Raw genomic sequence first — 20,636 nt, forward strand, 5'->3', positions numbered from 1 at the left:
GAGCAAAAGTCTTTCCTTCAATGTCTTCAGCCTTTCTGTCTGCACAGTGAAACAACACTGTTTACACTCAAGTCACTCGCAATTACTTCAGACATCAAGTTGCTTACAAAATCAATTGCGACACAGCAAAACCAGTGTAATTAATCATGACACAGCTGAATAGAGAGTGATGGACAGTCAAAAGGGATGAGCAGGATGGGAACATAGTCTGAGTCTGCTTTCCTCTCAGAGCTCTGGCATGATGGCATTATGGATCATATCAGACAGGAGAGGGAGACAGAAAAATGTTGTGTTTGTGTGTGTGTGTGTGTGTGAGTAAATACGCTTCAACAGAAGAATGGGGATTTATGGTTATTTTTGCTGTTGATTTGACATGTTTGCCTGACGGAACATGAAAATCATGTATGTAGAAATACAAAATGTATGTATTCTACATAATGGTTCATGCACATAAACACACAGACACACCCACAAGCAAATATATAAACTCACCAAACTGCAGCTTCTTCATGGCAACTACATATTTTTCTTCTTGAGAGCGTATGATGGACAGGGGCTTGGGTCGGCTTGACACCCTTCTTGAAGACTCCACCAGCTTTCGCTCTGGTGAGGAGGAGGGATTTGGGATGAGGAAGAAAAAACCATGAAGACCAGAGTTAAAGGGGACATATTATAAAAATTCCACTTTTGTAGTGCTTCTACACGTTCATTTGGGTATCTGGCGTGTCTACCGTCCCAAAAACTCTTGAAAAAAAAAACTCCCGCGATTTGGTGTGGTTCCTCTATGTCAGAAACTATAAGCTAGAGTGAGTCGAATGGGAAAACACCAGATTGTGACCTCATAGTCTGTCTGCATGGCCTGGAGGCGGAGATCTGGTGGAGTGTGTATGGTGTGACGGGGGGGGGGCGGAGCACTCAAAACAGGACAACCTGAGGAGGGCTGTTTTAGACAGGGTAAAAAGGCTGCTGTTTTAAATGATCCTTGTGGTATTTTGACCAAAAAATGTTACAGACATTTCATTAAGACCCCAAGGAACCATATCAACTGTGGTGAAATGGGCATAATATGTCCCCTTTAAATCAGACCAGAGTAGGGGCATTCAGAGAGTGACAGTGACACAGAGGCATCAGCTCCAGAATGTCTTCCCCTGTGAAAATCCTGCAGGGCCGGTGCACTGATCTTCATCAAACAGACACATATATTCAGGCATGCACACAAAGCAGCATTACAAAAAGCCTGTTGGAAACAACTATGACAATCTTAACTAGGCCTCTGAGATTGATACATTGAATACTTTTCGTCACTAGTTCTGTGACTCGCAACCTTCCTCAATTCCAGTGGACAAACTGATGTTCTCTGCATAACACCACACAGCAAATTGCATAACTCCAAGCTTCTTTATTGTGCTCTTCTTTGTGGTTTCTGTGGTAAATACGGTCAACCAGCTAACAGTGGAGGCATGTTGAAACTACAATAACCATCTTGCAGTTGTACCAAGTTTCCGACCAAGTTTCAGTAAAAACGGTCACTATTCCCCTTCTGTTCCATAGCTATGGAGGTGAATAATGGCCAGAAAAGTGCTCCTGGAGATCATTATGACATAATAAGGAAGTCAACGTTTGATCTTTTTGATATAAAATGAGATCACTTCATCATTTTATAGAATTTAAATTAGCTCTGAAATTTTTCATACCAACGAGTACTTGAATTCTAGACTTATGGCCAAAAAACTGCTTTGTGAACTTTGACATTTGTCCACCAAAATCAGTTGAATTCAAAAATAAATGTATACTATAATTCGAAAAATTCCATTACGGCTTTTCTGAGATATCTTATTCACAATAGTGGACGGATCAGACGTAATGCCTTGGTACAGATTCATAAAAAGGTTCAACCATCATTGATAGAAATCCAACTGGATGTAGATTGAAAACAATCTCATTGAAAGTTCCTTAGGATGCAAGTTGTAATTATTTCTAAAGTTGTGGAGAAAGTTAGAGTCATATATTGCATAACATTTGTATCAAAATATGGATTCGGCAAGGAAGTCTCTGAGAGCATCTCTCAACATTGATATAACAGGAAAAACATATTGTAGATTGAAATAAAAGTCTACTAAAAGTTGCAGTTCTCATCTGTTTCAAAGATCAATAATTTACTTCTATGTAATTACCATAAATGCCAATTCAAACAATATATCTTTAATTCCACCTCAAGAGTGTAAGAAGTAATGATGAATAAATAAGAGCACATCTGCTGATATCATCATTGATTTAGCCTGTTCTGTTAGGACAAGTGTATCGATACTTCAGAGGAATACTTCTCCTCAATCAATACTGTCCAGCTCCTATTGGATCATAGCTCCTCTCAGAGATGTTTCTTAAAGCCTCTGTACTAATGAATGATTATACATCTGTCAAGGCCCTAATGTTGCAAGCTCCGCACTGTACAATTCTGTATGATATGTGATTCCCGAGGCCTTCGTTATATGGATTTCTCTATGAGAAGTGACATGACAGTGATCTTTATCCGTATCCCCTAACCCACATGCACATTTCCACCACATGTAATGGCCAGTTCTCCACCTAAGTGATCACTAAGACGACCGTTTATGTGGACCGAGCATAAAAATCCTCCGAAAGGAGCTGGAGGAAATGGTTGGGTGGGGGATAATTAATACTGTGTACTATGTAGGCAAGATATTAGGGGAGGTGTAATGATTCATTATGTGGAGGACATTGACGGTGCTACTTGCTTAAGGTGACTAATGGCTAGTAAGAAGAAAGTCTTTTCTTTCTCTAAATCTCTACGTACAAAAACAAGTCGAGACATTTGTACTTTGGCCTTAACAATTTTTCAACGTCCGAATCTTGTGATACAACTTGAAGAGGCCGTCCTTCCTCTTCACAGGGCTAAGGAGAGCCTCAGAAAAGATGCCAAGGACTGGGAACAGTTTTAGAAATGGGACATCAGCAGTGCACAGTCCATCACTGACTTCCAGAGTCACAGTGTCACTTTACAACACGTTTCAGGCAGTACCGAAGGCTGAGTTTGACCTGAAGCTTTCGACTGTAAGGTCAAGTTGAACTTTTAAAAACAGGCCAATAGCATTCTTGATTGAATTGTTTAGTCATTCACAGCTGAGGGATTTCAGACGTTTTGGTAAGCTAAACTTAGAGACCCATTTCCATGTCCCTGTACCAAGAGGGCAGGACACAGACAACAGATGAAGGTGTGAGGGAAAAATGGAGAGAGAAAGAGGGAGAAAGGTGTGACCCGGTGAAATAATTCAGATAAAGCTGAACAATTCTGGATATCCGCCAACAAAGGCTCTTAAGTAAGAGCAGATAATAAAATATGATAAAGAATTGTTTTTTTACGCAGGTTATGGATTCACATTAATCAAACACATTTTCTATGAAACTGGGTTTTGGTGGGATATAAGTTTAAATGTACTGATATAACTGCGTACTGCTGCAAACCAAGACTCTTCAAACTGGGATTTGAATAAAACAGATATAGAATGTAGGGGTGGGAATTGGCAAAAATGTGACGATTCAATAGTATTGCGATATTTGGGCCACGATTCAATAGTATTGCGATTCTGCGATATATTGCGATACTGCAAGTATTGCGATTCGATTCTGCGATATATTGCGATTCATGTCCCCCATATTATTCAAAGGCATTACAAAAAATGAGGAAAATAAGACTGCTCAACTCACTTCAAATGTCACATTAAATTCTGTGAACAACATTGTCTTCAACACATTAACTGAAGTGCAAAAACTAAGAAAGGGTAGTGCAAAAACTTTGTCCTTGAACATTCAGGACACAGGACCTTTGTAATTATTTTCTGAATAGAAGACCTCTCACATGAACGCTGAGCTCCCAGCACATAACTTACAATTATTTAAATGCAATACAGTAACATCAAGCAGACATAATAGAGTAACATAAACCTGAGAATAATCATATAAATAAGAGTAACCTAGAGCTTCAATCAAATTGAGAAAAATAAACAAATGTATACTACTAGAGTCCAGTCCAGTTGGCTGCAAGGGCATGACCCAAAATGTTAAATTCATTTGGGAATATTGGCATTTTTGTTCAGAAAAAGGAGTTGGTCAACCTGCTCAGATGTTAAAGTGCTCCTCTGGGCCGTTACTATAACTCCTGCAGTGGAGAACAACCTTTCCGCAGTCACACTAGGTATCTTTTAAACTCTGAAACTATCCTTGTCATGCTTTGCCAGCCAGGGGCTGTTACATATATAATTGTAAATAAAGTATTAAAAAAAAAAAAAAATATTGCAATACTTTGTGCTACAGTACAGATATAATCGCGGGCGCAAAATATCGCGATATTGAACAGAATCGATTTTTTTTCCCCACCACTAATAGAATGTGACATCAGCTGCTAAAGTGTTTGACAATAAAACAAAAAGTGTATGTTGCATACATACCCTGGTTGGCCTGCCGCAGGCTGGTAGTAGCGATGTAGACGATCTCAGCTGTCCTCTGGATGTCAGGTACCAGCAGAGACAAGCCCTCTGGCTCTGGATCTGAGCTATCGGTCTTCATCACACCTTTACTTTTATCTTTCTTTGACCTAAAATACAAGGAATATTCATCCAGTCACGACAACTTCAATTTTAGAAATATATTTATTGTGTAAAAGGTTAGGTTTATTCTTTTGTCATTATGCTTCCAAAAGACAGTGTAGCCTATTACTATTACTGAATCAATTTGATGAAGAATATTTTTGATTAATGGTCTTATTCTGAAACATAATTTTTTTGTTTTCTAAGGGGATTTTGTCCAAGGCAATGATTTCTCTCGAGCAACTCTGGGGAGGGTTTCGTTATTTTATTTTGCTCTGTCCTGCTGAATGTACTATTAAGACCATTACCTGCAATATAACAATGATTCAAATGCCACCTAGACCTCAATTGAAGTAACATTTGCATCATTTTATCAGCTTGTCTAAAGGTTTCATAACTGTGAACCAAATTTCCCCCCCAATATTTTCAAGTGCTGAACTAAGCAAGCACTTTTCAATTGAAGTTAGATCAAGAATGTTTCTATTATCAAGGTTTCAGAGCCTTATTATTTATTTTATGATTAAAAATAATGACATTCCAATACGGGTCAGCCATGCGTTTGTTTCAAATTAGCAGCTGTTAGCATGCATAGATGCTCAAGCATGCTTTAAACATGGTAAACATTCTACAGGCTTAAAGCCTGAGCTTACAGTCTGTCTGATTATACATCTTGTCAAGATCATATAGGTGTGGACAAATTGAGTTTGACTGATTGCTGCACTTATTTTAAGGAGGATGATCTGTTCTTTAATTCTTACCGTTACTCTGTAAGGCTCTGTATTTATTTGACACTTTTCCAGTATTTTTGGCCACTCAAAGCGCTTTACAGTACAAGCCACATTCACCCATACATTCATACAGCGTCTCTATATGCAACGGTATACATCAGTCATGCACTCCTATATTTTTTAATGTATTGATGAAAAGCTAGCATTTATATCTCGTTATTTTATCTATCAATAGTTTCTGTAGAAATTTTCCAAGGACATTTACTGTGACAATGATACCGTGATAAAATATGTAAATATATCATATACTAATCAAATACTTTTTCCTGCTTTATCTATTCTGCCCACTCCTAATTAAGTGATACCACAACCTGGTATAAGATGAATTACTGTTACTATAAGGCACATCATAACCTTGTAAATTAAAAGAGGAATTGATGTGTTCTACAAATCATTGACAGAAGTACAAATTTAGATTATACATTTCTTATCAACCCTGTTAACAGAGATGATCATTGTTCATCTCTTAACAAAGCAGCAAAATAGGTGCAGACATGAAGAGCTTATCATACTTTAAGTTTAAAGCTTGCTGTGATGTTAAATGTTGACTGGACTGTGTACACCCTCAGTAATCCACTGTTGTCTCACTGATTTATCAGGGAACTATTATCTTTACCTCCTGTGGAACCTTAATTGAACCATGTTGCCACACGATGGCTGCTGCAACATTCAGGATGGGCATGTTCTATAAATACCATCAGATTCATCACTCATAAAAAAGGCACTTGGACATGTATGTATGCAGGATGTATACGTACACATAAAACGGAGAATAGTATGTTGACCAGAAGCTTACAGGGGCTGTGAGTGAGGGAGATGAGCTCACTTATCTGAAGATGTTGTAGCCTCATCTCCTAGGATGTATATCCAATTGTTAGTTTGACTGTGTGTATCAGGTTCAGTACTTTACGCTAAGCAAAAGAAATGCTCCTCCCCCAGCATAATGATATTTAATGCTGAGACTGAGAAGTATTTTCTTCCATAATAGAACACAACACATTCTCGACGTGTCCCTGACCACCTCAAAGCAGCTAAGTGACTGAATATCAATGCCTCCTCGATGTTCAATGCCTCTTGGGGCACATTCCCTTCATTCAGGGTGGATTTCAAAGCAAAGTGTGAACAGGGCTAAAGATGTTAAGATTCCCACTTCATCAGTATTGCAGAGAGGAGGGCCGTGAATGATACTGGGGCGAATTTAAAGATTGGTAAGATTATGGCTGAATCAAAGTGTTGAATAAAACATTACTTGTCATGTATGAAGTAAGCTTTAGCAAATATGATGATTAAATGAATGCGTCACTATTCACCTTGATGTACTCTGTGACATTTGTGGTCCATCTTTAAAATGTAAAAACCTGAGCAAACACATTACATTAAGTTCCATTAAGTTAATTGAATTTGCTCAATCTTACCTGAGGCGATTGGTATACGTGTCCACGCATGTCTTCATCTTGGCCAGCAGCATCCCAACAGATGTCTGTCCCTCAGAATGCTCTTCATCTTCCTCCTCATCGTCATACCCCGGGTCCCCAGACAGAGGCAGCAGCAGAGGGACCAGGGCTGTGCAGGTGGAAATGGCTCTCAGCAGCTCCAGTAGTGCCCGATATAAAGGCACATGGCGTGCCATATCCAAAACTGCAGAGAGAAAAGAAAAATACTTAAGTGTAAGAAGCTAAGAGCACAGAGGAACCATTAAAGAACATGTTTACACCCATGATTACATTTGCACCTGCCTTACATTGTTTTTTGCGCCTTACGTCAGTAAACACTAGATTTTCAGCTGTTCAAAAGGTGAGGCATTAATATATTCCTCTCTCTTTCACACACACATACACCCGAATAGTATATCAAAATCTGTACCATCATTGGACCTACACATTCAGTATTGGTTGAGACTACAGTTCTGGATTTAATCAAGTTTTAAGTTATTGTGAAATAGCAACATCCTAGTACAATATCAAGGGTGAGCAGCTGTGACACAGGACACTGGTCATATCATCTCAGTTTTGATCTTTGTTGACCATTTATGAGGATGTAAACTCAAAGCATAGTAAGGAATACAGAGACAAACATATTAGAAAATCTAATTTAAGTTTTACAGAACGATAACTATTCAAAAAAAATCTTAATGAGTGAATTATATTTTTAAATGAACTCTTTGAACTCTGAAATTATCATTAGGTACAGAAATAAGCATTTAGTAGTGAGGAATATTGAGTAGTGTTTTGGAGATACAATGATGATGACATGCTAATGTTTTGCAGTAAATCTTTACTAACCAAATGTAGCCATGCCATAGTTATAAACAGCAGTACTGGGAGAGGTTTAGAAACAAGTGTAACAAATCATGACCAAAAAAATTGAAAAACTAGATGTTATCAAAGACTCAGTGTTTATATAATTTATATAATAATACTTTTTTGCCATGGTTTGTCTCAACCAGCACTTGTACAGAAGCCAATCAGATACATGGGTGTGTTGAAACTGTGAAATAATTATCAACAGGCTGAGTGTGTAAGACGCACCATTTTCTGAGAACAGGGTTGTTTAGTGTGAGTGGAAGTACTTGTACATCCATGTGCTTGCCCTGAAGTGTCAGCTTCAAAATAAACAGAACAGCTCTTGTTTGTGGCCCCCAGACTATTTTACATTTATATTGAAATTCCCAGCTCCCTACTACTTCTCCCTCCATTTGCACAACACTGACCTTCCGAGGCATTAATCTGCTCTCAGATCCTGTAACCAGTGTTTCTGGATGGCATCTAGCATTTAATCCCCATCCATTCAAGATACTACACTCATAACTCATCAGAATGCCTCCTCCTGCTCTGTGCCAATGTCAGACTTGTTTTTCTTTCCACTGTGGGTACTAAATTCCAAGCAGTCTTGAGTGAAAGAGAAAATAATTAAAAAGAGGGAGTAGAACACATGCCTTTTTAAATAATGGGATAATAATAGGGGGAGAAAGAGAAGTACAATACTGAGCATCATTGGCAAACTGCACTTGGGTTTTTATTTTCATGCAGCATGTAATCGTCCTTTAATCCAATTTGGCCATTACAAATTATTTCATTAGCATAACATGTGAAGGACATAAGCATTCTATGTTAAAAACTTTGAAGGTTTGAAGAAAATATACTAGAACATTTGTACTTTAAATTTTGTTATGTTTTTAACAATGATTGTAGCAATGACACCAAACAGTCATGTTTCCATGAAAGTGAGCTTGATACATTTGCTTTTTGGATAGATATCTATAGATTATCTATCATCATAAAAAATGTACCTCATAATACAAATGCAGTTGTGAAAAGCATGTAACTTTTACAACTAAAAATAATTCTACGCAGCGTTATAAATATAACTTCCATGAAATCCCAGAAACTCCACCCCCTAATTGGAGGACAGAACAGTGGTGCAGAGCCAGCAGTATAAAAAAATCAGATCCTGTTCTCAGCCATAGGAAGAGCAGCATCCCAAAGAGGCAAGAAATCCATCACAGTTATGACAATCTTGGTAGTGCTGACCTGAAGTCATTGCAGTGCTACGAACAGCAAAGACTCCTATCGTTGTGATTTAGGGCCTTCTGGGGGGCATACAGAGATTGGTGCTGTGATAACCATGTTGGAGGCTTGGGCTGATTAATAGTTAACAAAGGCCTGTAGACCTGAATGTGAGTGCCTGCGATGAGTTAGCGTGGCATGTGTAAGGGCAGTTCGAAATAGAGGTGCTACTGTTGGACTCTAATGTCTCCCAGTTCGCCCATGTAGCCTGACCTAGTTTCAAAGCAATTGCCTCACTGAAACAACGTACCAGGTAATTGCATCTAAAATCACATTGTGAATCATCCAGAAACACATACAAAATCACTTACATCACGGTCAAAGTTGAAGATCAAGCTTTAGCTTCTACAGATGCACACAAAACTTACTGTAAACTTCCACTACAACTAGTCCACAGATGGAGCTGAGTAGCAGGTTCAAAATCAGCAGGCTGTTACAAGAGTGTTATCAGAGGTGCTTGCTAGGCTGTTAGCACGATCTAGGGAATATAACGAACTATGGCTCAGCTGTACCAATATTGAAGAACACAGAACCAACATTTACATTTGGTACCCAAAAATGTGTAGAAAACTTAGGAGGTACTGACTTAGCAATTAAAAAGGTAAGTGTAAATGTTGTCTTCATTCTTTGAACCAAGTCAAAAACAAACAAATTATTTGAAAAAATTAAGGTTAATCTCGGTGAACTCATTTCTAGGAGCTTCCACTTCCTGTCCAGTCAGCTGTTGATGCTGCTGAGAGTCATGGGAAGAACCATCTGTTTATCAAGTTAATAACCATCTTTTGGAAAACAAAATCAATACATTAGACACAAACAGAAATAATATGATTTAAAAAATAAGAATCAAACTATGAAGAGGCACCACTAGACAAACAGAAATTGAACTTTCTTTTGTCACTTCAGGGCTAACTTTTCACAACTGTTAATGCATCTCATTTGTGAAAGTTAATAGAACCTGACCAGAACTACCGCCTGAGCAAACATGGACAACTATTGAATATTGGATCAGTAAAGAGCTATCCAAATCTTAAACAAGCTGAGCCATCTACTCAGGCAGTTGGAATTCTTTACACGTTCTGACACTTTTCCTTCATTTCAAAGCAGCTGATCTTTTCATGAATAAAAGGACATTTCTTAGCGACAACTGATTTTAAACCATCGGAGAAGTATCTGAAATATCATAGATCAAAGTAAGGCTGTTTACCTTTTCCTACAAATACAACTGCAGTACGCCGATGACAACAAGACAATCTATTGTTTAGTTTGTAGTATTGTAGTTTTGACTATGATTACTGTAATACACAAATACATAATGCGATGTATTTGATAAGCAGCATCTGTAAAAAGTAGGAGCACCATTAAATATCAACAATGCAGGGTTTAATCTTGTCAATGTCATTTCTGTGTGTAATAAAGAATGAAGAGAAGAATATAAATGTTTTCACTATTCTAAACATCCTTTCTCAACTCTACCTTAATAAAAACATCTAATGTGCGATACGGCTTGGTCAAAACCAGGAAATAACAGTTATTATCAACCAGAGACAATTCTGCACTGTTATCAAATGCCAAACTGAGAAATTCTAATTAACCCCCAACCCCTTATTGTCCACTTGTGTCTCCTGCCTTACTTTTCATCTAATTAAAACACCTACTCTGCCCTCCAATTCCTTGTGAAATAAGAAGATTCCTGCAATTACAGCTGACAGACTGACGTTTGGTATTTTACTGGGGGTATAGAATTAGGGAGGGGTAGGGCTGCTCAATTAATCGAAATATAATCGTGATAACGATTATTGTGTCAAATGATCTCCAAACTACTATAATCGAGTTGAAACGATTATTTGGCATTTTTTTCTAAAGAGACTCGCATGCGCAATTCAGTCCCTCCCCTAAAGCATTCAATGCTGCCCCGCTGACCGGCACTCACTCTCAAGCAGCGGTGAAGTGAAGGAGGCGAGTTGTGTGCGTGGTGACCGGAGGTATTTAAAAAACAGCGCGAGTGGAAAATGGCAGAGAGAGGGCAGCCCCGTCTGATTGACTCTTCGAATCCGACGAGCAGCAGCACCACACAGTGTAGCGGCCGCGCCGCGGAGCATCCACTCTACAGCGCGCTGCCGCCCGGCTGTTCTCACCGGACCCGCGCGGGTCAGCTCGCGATTCTCCGCTTGTTGTTGTATGGAACCCGTTCAATGTCGGGGTTCGGGGGTAAATGATGATGGTCCTCATAGCCCCCCCCCCACCCCTCTTTTTCTCTCTCTCTCTCTCTGTGCTTGTAGTGGGGGGGGGGCAGATGGGGACATTTAATAATGAGAGGAAATTTCAAAGTTCTCAGTTACAAAGTGTTTTATGGAGAATGTTGCCATCATTAAGGGTTTGAATAACCAGGCACCGATATCCTGCATGGTTTCACGGAGGAATAAGACACGCAGCTGTGATCGGTGTTTACCGGAACCGGAAGTGACGGTACTTCCGGTTAGTCATTAAACAAAATAAGGGCACATTAATAATCGTTTGAATAATCGTGACTTCGTTTTTGTCCAAAATAATCGTGATTATGATTTTTCCCATAATTGAGCAGCCCTAGGGAGGGGGCATACACAAAAAGAACAAAGATGGTTTTGAAAGGGAAACTTGTTTAGAAATGGACACCTCTTTGCTCTTTAATTATTAACACAGTGCCACTATTGGGCTAAGAAGTGCTGAAAATTGCGATGTGAAAACATGCAGTATTCATATCCATATTTGAGGGACAAAAACAGCTAATTTTAGATATTTGAATGTCGTGATGGGGGGCACAATCCCTGCTGCCGAAATGCTAATGCTTCAATAACCCAAAATACCTCAGAAATTCCTTCAACTTAATAGATACAAACACCCCATGTCAGATAAAGCTTCTCTGCCTCCAAGGGTAATGACACTTAACATTTCAAAGCAGCTCATAATTCAGCTCTAGGGACAATGGCCTGTTTATAATGAGGGTAGCTGTGCATAGAAGCTCGCAGAATGAACACTTGATAATTGCCCTTGATTGGCTGGTGCTGCAAATGTGTGTGTGTGTGGGTGTACGATCAAACACCAGAGAACCCGCCCTACATTCATCAATGATGTACATTTATTCATAAAGCATCTCAACGTTTCCTAAAGCACTGCCGTAATCATCCAAGAAGACTGACGAAACTGATACAATGCTGCTTACACAAGCTTTTACGAGTGGGGCAACAAATTAAAGTTCAGTTCAAATTGTGATCACATTAAATACCCTATAATGAATGTTTTCATTAAAACAACAAATCAAATGACTACAGAGACCATGAAAGTGATCACTCTTAATGTCAAACCTACAAACCTTTGGTCCAGACTAAAAAATGTCAACTATTGTATAGATTTCTATGAAATTATGTACAATCATTCATAGTTCCCAGTGGGGAATTCGTTATGCCTGTGCACTGCTCTGAAAAGTGATGAATGCTGCTTTAAGAGAACAGCCTATTACACAGATTGTACTATATTCATTACACGCTAGTGGATTTTGTTGTGATCATTGTAGCAGTTTATTAATTACTTGGTTATAACATATACAACACTGCGCTGCAATAACAAACCCACTGAGACTACAGGATATGACAGTCATTGGTCTTCTTTAAACCCACATGCTGCACACACCCACTGGTTTACTGCAATGCTCCAAAAAAAGAAAGAAAAGAAGCTATGAAGCATTAAATGACTTACAACAGAGCCTCAACTCATGGGTGAGAAGAAGAGCTGGCGAGTGGGCTGGTGGCTCCCACAAGCGGCAGATATCTGTTGCCTTCCCAGGGGAAGAAGCCATTGAGCATGCGGGTCACACCGAGTGGGTGGCTAATACTCTGACTCAAGCTCGTGGCTAGACAATGTCAGGTCTTCTTGACCCCTTTAGGGCAATGGAACAGAGGAGAGAGTTGCTGAAATAGTAAGACTCTGACATGTCTCTGCCAACACAGTCTGCCTCAGTGGACACTGTAGATAATGTGCATCAAAGCAAGACTATGTGGAACAACCAGAAAAAAGTGGCCTGAAGCTCTATGCTGTTTCAAAGGACAGACGGAATGCTGACTGCATTTGTCTACACAAAGAATCTTTTTGTAAACCAAGCTACTCAAGCACCTAAGTTTTAGTTTGCCACACAGTGTGGACATCTTAACTGGGTTAGAATGAGCAAGAAAACTCAAACTCTCAGAAACAAGCAAAACAAACAAGGAAAAAAGTCACTCTATCCTATTTGAAAATTCCAAAACATAACTAATTTTGCCCATTTGCAAATCATTTGTTGACTGAAAACTGACAAAGAAAGAATTAAAAAGACAGAAGTAATAATTATTTTACTATATTAGAAGTCTACTCTGAAAAAGAAGTCACTGTTTTCCTCCCATCCCCCCCAATGTGTTGCTCCCTCCTTTGGGAAGTAGTTTTAATATTATTATTGCTTAGTTTCATCAGCAAATGAAATATACTCTTCCAGTAGAACTGTGGAGAATTGCTTTGTGGCAAACTTGAGGTGAGCACTGAGTACTGTTTTTTTGGAGAGAAGGGTCATGTATTTCCATGGTGGACTCAAGATGAGAGATGTTAACCAGCTGCAATGAATCCTTTAAACTTTATGCTATTAGTGTGGTAGCTCACAGGCCTTGGGCTGGCCCCGCCCCCACTCACACAGACAATAAAGTAGAGATGAGAGAAGAGAGGCGGTGAATGAGCTGGTAATTGTCGAACAGTGGTGACAAAAAGTGTGAATACAGGCTTTGCACAACGGACCACCATGATAAACAATTAGTTCTGCTGTGTCAGGATCAGAGCAGAAGCAGCAGTTGGTTTGTACAGTGTCTGAGTCTCCTGTCTCTGTGTGATCCCTTCACACTCCGGCTGACCTGCACTTTCTTTACACTTTAATAATAAAAACCAACACTAATCAGAAGTTATTAAATGGTAAATGGATTTGTATTTATATAGCGCTTTTCTAGTCTGATGAAGACCACTCAAAGCGCTTTACAGTACAGTTTCACATTCACCCATTCACACACACATTCATACAGTGCATCTACTTGCAGCACTTTGTTATTCTATGGGGGGCTATTTAGGGTTCAGTATCTTGCCCAAGGACACTTCGGCATGCAGATGGTTCAGACTGGGGGTCGAACCCCCGACCTTCAGGTTGGAGGACGACCACTCTACCCCTCAGCCACAGCCGCCCTATTATTAGGACCTGAATTTACTGAAGCTTACATTGTGTTTGTTTGACTCGCTCCAGAGTTTATGAGACATATATTTATACATATTAAAATTGGACAAAAACACACAAAATCTTAGCAGAAACACTGGAATATTGGCCTGATACTATACAAACTTAAAAGCTTTAAGTAAATCATTACCATCCCATCTTGGTTACCGACCTGGTCAAATACAAATCCTGCATCAATTGTCTAATATTTACTGAAGTGTAATTTATCTTCATGTGATAAAACTCTGTTTGTCTGTGATGTGACTCTGCTGCTGTTCAAAGTAGACCCTTTGTTTATAACTGTAATGTCAAACTAAGTTTTGCTAACTAGTTTAATTATGACAACATTTACTGGTTTTGGATGGATGAATGGCAGCTATACAGCTTATGAGAAAATCAACCCAAAAAGTTTTATGACAAAAGATTGTTCATAATAGTGATCATATAGTGATAAAAGGGCTTTTCCACTTTTGAGTGTGAGCATATCAGTGTGGCATCACTATACTGTTATAGTAGAAGAGCAGTGGGTCACCCATACAGACATGATAAGTACAGGAGCACAGAAAACAAGTTATGTGAAAATATCTAAAGAAAGGTTTTTTAAAATATAATTTTTTTTGTTATATCCTGCTATGTTCATCATGACTGATTGTCTGCTATGACACACAAAAAAGGCAGGAATAGGACAACATAAAGGGCATTAAAGTATCCATTGGTTTAAGCATCAACACATGGTTTTACTTGCTCACCTTATAATCTCATCTGTTTTATCTATTATTAACCTGTTTGAGACAATGTGCATTCTAAGGCCAGTTTATTGAGCTCTTAGAAAATCTAAATATATATAATTGTGACACATGTCCAGCAGGAGTCACCCTGTTAAAAAATGTTTTTAGTATGCACATACAAAGTATTACGCTGTGTTTATGGCCCACAGAGGACATGTGCAGCCACCTGATAAGGAATAAAAACACAGGATTTAGAAAATGTGAGTTAAGGAGGAAGAGAGAGGAGTAAGAGTGAGTCATAACGCTCGAAGAAATGAGCTGACTGGGTCAGAAGCCTGTTGACATACACTTATAACTGCAGTCGAACTGCACTGACCAATGGAAGTGGAAGGGAATGCCGTTTTCCACATTTATTAACCTAAAAAAATTCAGCATGGTGCTTTGGAGCTGGGAGAAGCTAACCATACGTAACTAAAATTGGCATTTATGTAGGTAATGATGTATATTTTAAAAAACGGAGAAGCCAGAAGCCAAGGGTATTACAGTAGGTCTAATTAGTGGGGTAAAAGGGTACCTGAAGTGTGAGGGTAAGTTAGAAAGGAAAAAGAGTGGCAAAGAAGGCTCTATGGGCTTTGTGCCTTCATATCAGAGGATTTGAAATATTAAATTGAATGCAAAGACCCCCTACTGCCTCACTCTTTGTCCTCCACCCAGCCTCACCCATCGTTTATTTCCCCCGCCACCTCCTATTGTTGCACTTGCCTCATCCATTCTTCCCATCTCCACAGGTTTGTCAGAATAACAGCAACTGAACTCAGAGCAGTACGGCTTAATTCACCTCCCTTTTAGCATTTATTTTTGGTATTTTTGTGTTAAGTAGACGGCAGCAGTACAGATGTGTGCATATGTGTGTGCATATGTGTGTGCCTGCTCAACGAGGCTGCACAGCAGCGGGAGAGGAGGAGACAACAGTGAGCGGGAGCGATGTCATTTCCCCCTCCCTCTTCCTTCTCCCTCCCTGAATCTCTCCCTCTCTCTCTAATTCTCATGCTCCTTCTCCTTCATTGCCACGGCCATCAGGATCCATCCTCTCTCGCCATCCTTCTGTTTGGTTATGCAATGCACTGTACTCCCACAGTGACTGGTGTTGGAACCCTACGGTAACGCTGCTATTACTGGCGGTAGGTGCTGATCCATATTGCCTCAGTGACTGACTGGCACTTCAACTGCCGCTGCCTATTTACAGACGTCTGCTTCATGGGATTTTACAGCATTTCCTCTTCTTCTGGAATATCACTTGTCAGACTTGACTGATTCCAGGACTTGCCCGAGCTTACATCGCTCAGTGGAGGCTGGGTGTCACCGAAACTCAGCTGATCCTACAAAATCACGCATGGTGTCGGCATATGTTTTTTCTGAAAGACACTAATTGCAGTGATCCCCAGAGGGTTTGTAGCAAGCATTGGAGGGTTGAGGTGGGGGCAATACAGAACAGCGGTGTGTAGATTTGTTGATACACTGGAGAAGGGGGTGGAGGAGTTGCGTGGCAGCAAAGCAGTGACAGAGAACTCAAGAGAGGGAGCAGACGTGGGGAATGGGAGGCAAAGTGGGGAGGTGGGAGGGGGCAAATGAGAAAAGGGGTTCTCTTCGCCCCCTAAACAGAGGCTGCTAGCGCTCTAGCTGCAATGCAAACCTACTGAAAAAAAGGCGGCTGCAAAGAATTGTGTGGGGGTGAAGTTAATCAAGAGGGAAGCTGGGGGCTGGTGGGTAATTGAACCTGACGGGTGGCGCTGTAGACTGGGGGACTGTAAAAGGAGGTTTTCACTGGAAAAATCGCTGGACACCACTGCCTTTGATTCTTCTCTCTGTCACTTAATCTGTCGCTCAAAGGTACTGGAACTGTGATTAATAGGCAGACCCCCTCTCCTTGAGGGCTCCACATGTAGCATGCCACGGTTTTCCAGAGAGGATCCGATAAGCATGCTGGATGATGTTGACTTACACCTTGGACGCCTAAGGGTAAGCAGCTTTCACTTTATACCCAACAATATTTTGTATTTAACTGCAAATTCAAAATTTCTTCAACGATAGATAGATAGCCACACTAAATGATGACATGAGAATTGAACAGGATAAAATGACTGCAGCTGTGTTCAAATTTGACAAAGAACTGAGAATTATCCTGTTTACCATTTTGCTCACTTGTCACTCATTGGTGGACATCTTCTTGTGATGATCTAGGAGGGGTGGTGGGGTGGTGGTTAACCAAATAATGGGATATTACAAAAGTCAGGTGAGTGTAAGGTGGCTTTAAATTACAGCATTAAATCAGGCCTATTTAAGTGTGGCAGCATTCCGTCGACAGATAGTGCTGACAAAGTAACAGCTTCATCACAGATAATCCAAGAATAAGACTGAGCCAGAGCTGGTTTCATGCTTGTTGTTAAGTAGCTTGGCTTGAAGCTTTAGAAGCTCATAAACAAGAGTGTTCACAGACTAATCTCCACTTCACATGGCTATTGTTTTTGTTTGATTCATGACTGATTTCCTCTGGGGGTGGGGTTGGGATGGAGATAATTATGTGGGTCTACCTGAACCCAGAGCTGTTATGTGCAGTTTTAATGCAGAAGATGATAGATTAATGGGGGAGAATAAAAACAGAAACTCTACCAAGTTGTGAAAGCAGCATGTTATGTTAACTCAATCCATGTTCTTTGCTGTTTTCTTTGTTTGTGTGACAACTTATACATTGTCTTTACAATTTCCTTCCATTCCAGATAAGTGTTCCCTTGCCAGGCTAGGTGAGCGTCAGGATCATGGGCACCACAGTAATCACCATTGAGGATGTGCGGGCACTTGAGGTCAAGGAGGAGCAGGAGGAGTCCATATTGGCCACATTAGGAATCATTGGCACATTCCTTAACCTCTTTGTAATCGTTTTTGTTTACATCTACACCACACTGTGAAGTACCAAATAAGAGGATAGCGGATTTATAAAGCCTGCTTTTGATAGGACAAGAAAAACTTAAGTGAGCTGTAAGGGTTAATGAGAAAATGACATGATCATCTTCCCCAGAGAGAGGATGAGTGAAATGGACAGCCTGGCTGAAGAAAAAGAAGCCATATTTCAAAGTCACAGTCATGAGCCGGTGAGATAACAAAGGGCTGGAAGAGCGATGCTGGAATCAGGGTGAGCAAGAACAGACAGACTCTAGCAACCCCCAGCAATGACTGATCCCCCTGTGGCCTGACAGGAATTACCATCTTCCCCTTGATGTCATTTTCTTGGACTGCTGGACTCACTTGGAAGTTGAGCCAAACAAGACAGCTATGGGGAAGACGCTGATGCTTTTCCATTTGTTTTTACTTAATTTTCAAGTTGGTGGAGCTGTAATTGCTACTTTCCTGGAAGGGCTTTGGAGAAACATGTTTAAAAGCAGAGTGTATAAGAATTACATTGGGACGCCACTCTGGAGACACAGTTGTCTACCAAACTCAATCAGTCTTTAGGTCCAAAAATGTGTAGCTTCAGGGCTTCTGTTAAAAACTACCCTCCCCCAGAAAAGTGGCTTTGGACAAGCTCTGCTGTACTTTCATCATCTTAGAATTACAAAGTTACAACAAAAACACATTTAGGAGCATACCTGCAACAATTTTACAATTTTTTTTGAAATGCTACTTCAAGAAATCTCCAAATTGGTAACAACAAGAGGTTGAGGGTGGGGCATTGTTATGGGAAAGCAGTCTTTTAACGATTGAGTAAAGAAAACGGAGAATTGAATCAACTTGTAGCAGTTTCACACTACAGCTGTGCCTGTAATGTGAAACCTATCTTTCTGTTACTGCACATCTTTCCACATCCTGAAACTGATGATTGAGAGGGGGGTTGAAATATACTCTTCAGACTCATGTTCATTTTGATTTAAGGGTAGTGTCAGCAATTATTTTCCTGTATTAAAAAGGCCTTTTTTTATAAATATTTGAATAAAGTCTAGATGTATTGTGCAACGAGAGCCATTTGAACAATAAACATCAGAGCACATAACTAAGGATAGTGCAAAGCCTTATCTGTGTGAGAACCCAAGGAGCGTGTGTGAAAGGATCTGTGAGAAAAAGTGTGAGGATCATCACAGGGGTTCATTAATTACATATACAGGTGAAATGTACATGCGTTCATATGATCATAGTTATGGTTGCTTTTTTTTAATCAAAATAATTCTGTTGGGTTTATGTAGGCTACATCCTTACTGAAAACAGAGACATTGGTACAAGGCTGTTACTTATTGGCAGATTTACAGGCTATTGACAGCTGTTACTGTCTGAAAAAACAAGTGGAAACGAAAGGGAGGGATACAATTACAATGCCTAGCATCTTCAGTTTCATCCAACACACATCTTTGAGAGGTAAACCAGGGAAAATGCTATCGCAGTTCTTAAAATTAAAAGATGATCACTGCTGGTGGCAGCACACCACCTTGCTCTTTGAAAAAAACTTTGTAGGAAATGTGTAAACTGTAATATATCCCAAAAGGATTTGCCAAGAAACCAATGATTCATGTGGGGCAATGTGCTAGGCTGACGGGGTCGAGAAGCAGTGGAAGGAATTGAAGGAAATATAAAGGCCATCGTTCTGGTAGACAGGTTGATACTAAAGGGCAAATAAAAGGTGTTGGGGGCAGTTAGGAGAAATGAGGCTCTTTTGGAAGGGATTTATTTCTCTAGAGGAGATAAAGGGTGATTTTGATTTTGATGAGCTGCAATGAATTAAATCCAATCTAGACACACACGCACGCACAGAACCAGCTGGTTTCACAATTCTAAGATTCCCTGAGATATTGGGAGCAATAGAAATGTTTCCAGAGGATATTCCTCACATGCTCTATATGACTGCAGCATACCAATGTATAATTCCATTTACAAGGTTCATGCCAAAAATCTTAGACGAGCCAGACATGACAGGGTCATCAAATGCACTGTTGTGACATCATGTAGAGTTAAGCTTTTAATGAATACTGAAGGCATATTGAGTGAATTGGTGAACAGTGTGTTGTATTACTTAACAATTTCATGGGATTACTCGGGATCAGAAACCCAGAAGAAACCCCAAGTCTTATGAATGCTAAATAGCTAGAATAAAGGATTGGGTGAGTAAGGAAGAGTCACCCTGATCTCAGTGAAAACCAGACAGGTTTAAATATTATCTGAATTCTGTACTTTCTGTGTTGGAACTGGGCCAAAAGTTGAGCTTTGTTGAAGAAGGTGCAATTAATAATTTGTCATGATTACGACCATCGTGGAGTTAACAGGGTAAATAAGTGATTTCAAAAGCAGGTTTGTTCAGTGCTTCCTGTTCCTCTGCGACCTCAGCAGCTCCACAGATTTGAAGGAGTGGAATGAAGAGAAAAGGGTTGGACTTTAATGATCCTAGTGCCTTATTTGACACTATACAATGTGGCTAATGGTGCTTCTTCAACTATATTAGTATTGTTTTTTAACCTAAAAAGGGGTATATGAGACAAATCATCATTTATTATTTTTTTTCCATTTCAATTGTAAAATCAGTATAAATTGATTTTTTGGCGACCGGTGGGCAAAATGACTCAATAACAAGCTGACACCAAGTTACTTTGACATGTTGGTCAGTCAGTCTGCCATTTGTATATTAAAGAGGAAAAAAGATGCCTTTTAAAAAA

General features: G+C 39.8%; 1 protein-coding gene across 5 annotated transcripts in view; it reads right to left on the reverse strand.

Annotated features, from left to right (window-relative positions):
- The window catches only part of birc6 (baculoviral IAP repeat containing 6), a 100,955-nt gene that overhangs the window by 19,589 nt on the left and 60,730 nt on the right, over positions 1–20,636 (reverse strand). For all 5 annotated transcript variants that reach the window (XM_061087666.1, XM_061087669.1, XM_061087668.1 and 2 more), the window contains exons 65-67: positions 6,808–7,030; positions 4,467–4,612; positions 493–603 (exon numbers count right to left, since the gene is read on the reverse strand). In XM_061087666.1, coding sequence (XP_060943649.1) covers positions 493–603; positions 4,467–4,612; positions 6,808–7,030 — 480 coding nt within the window. The remainder of the gene's footprint in view (positions 1–492; positions 604–4,466; positions 4,613–6,807; positions 7,031–20,636) is intronic.

The sequence above is a fragment of the Limanda limanda genome, chromosome 15 (assembly GCF_963576545.1).
Source record: "Limanda limanda chromosome 15, fLimLim1.1, whole genome shotgun sequence".
In the NCBI taxonomy this organism is placed as follows: Eukaryota; Metazoa; Chordata; class Actinopteri; order Pleuronectiformes; family Pleuronectidae; genus Limanda; species Limanda limanda.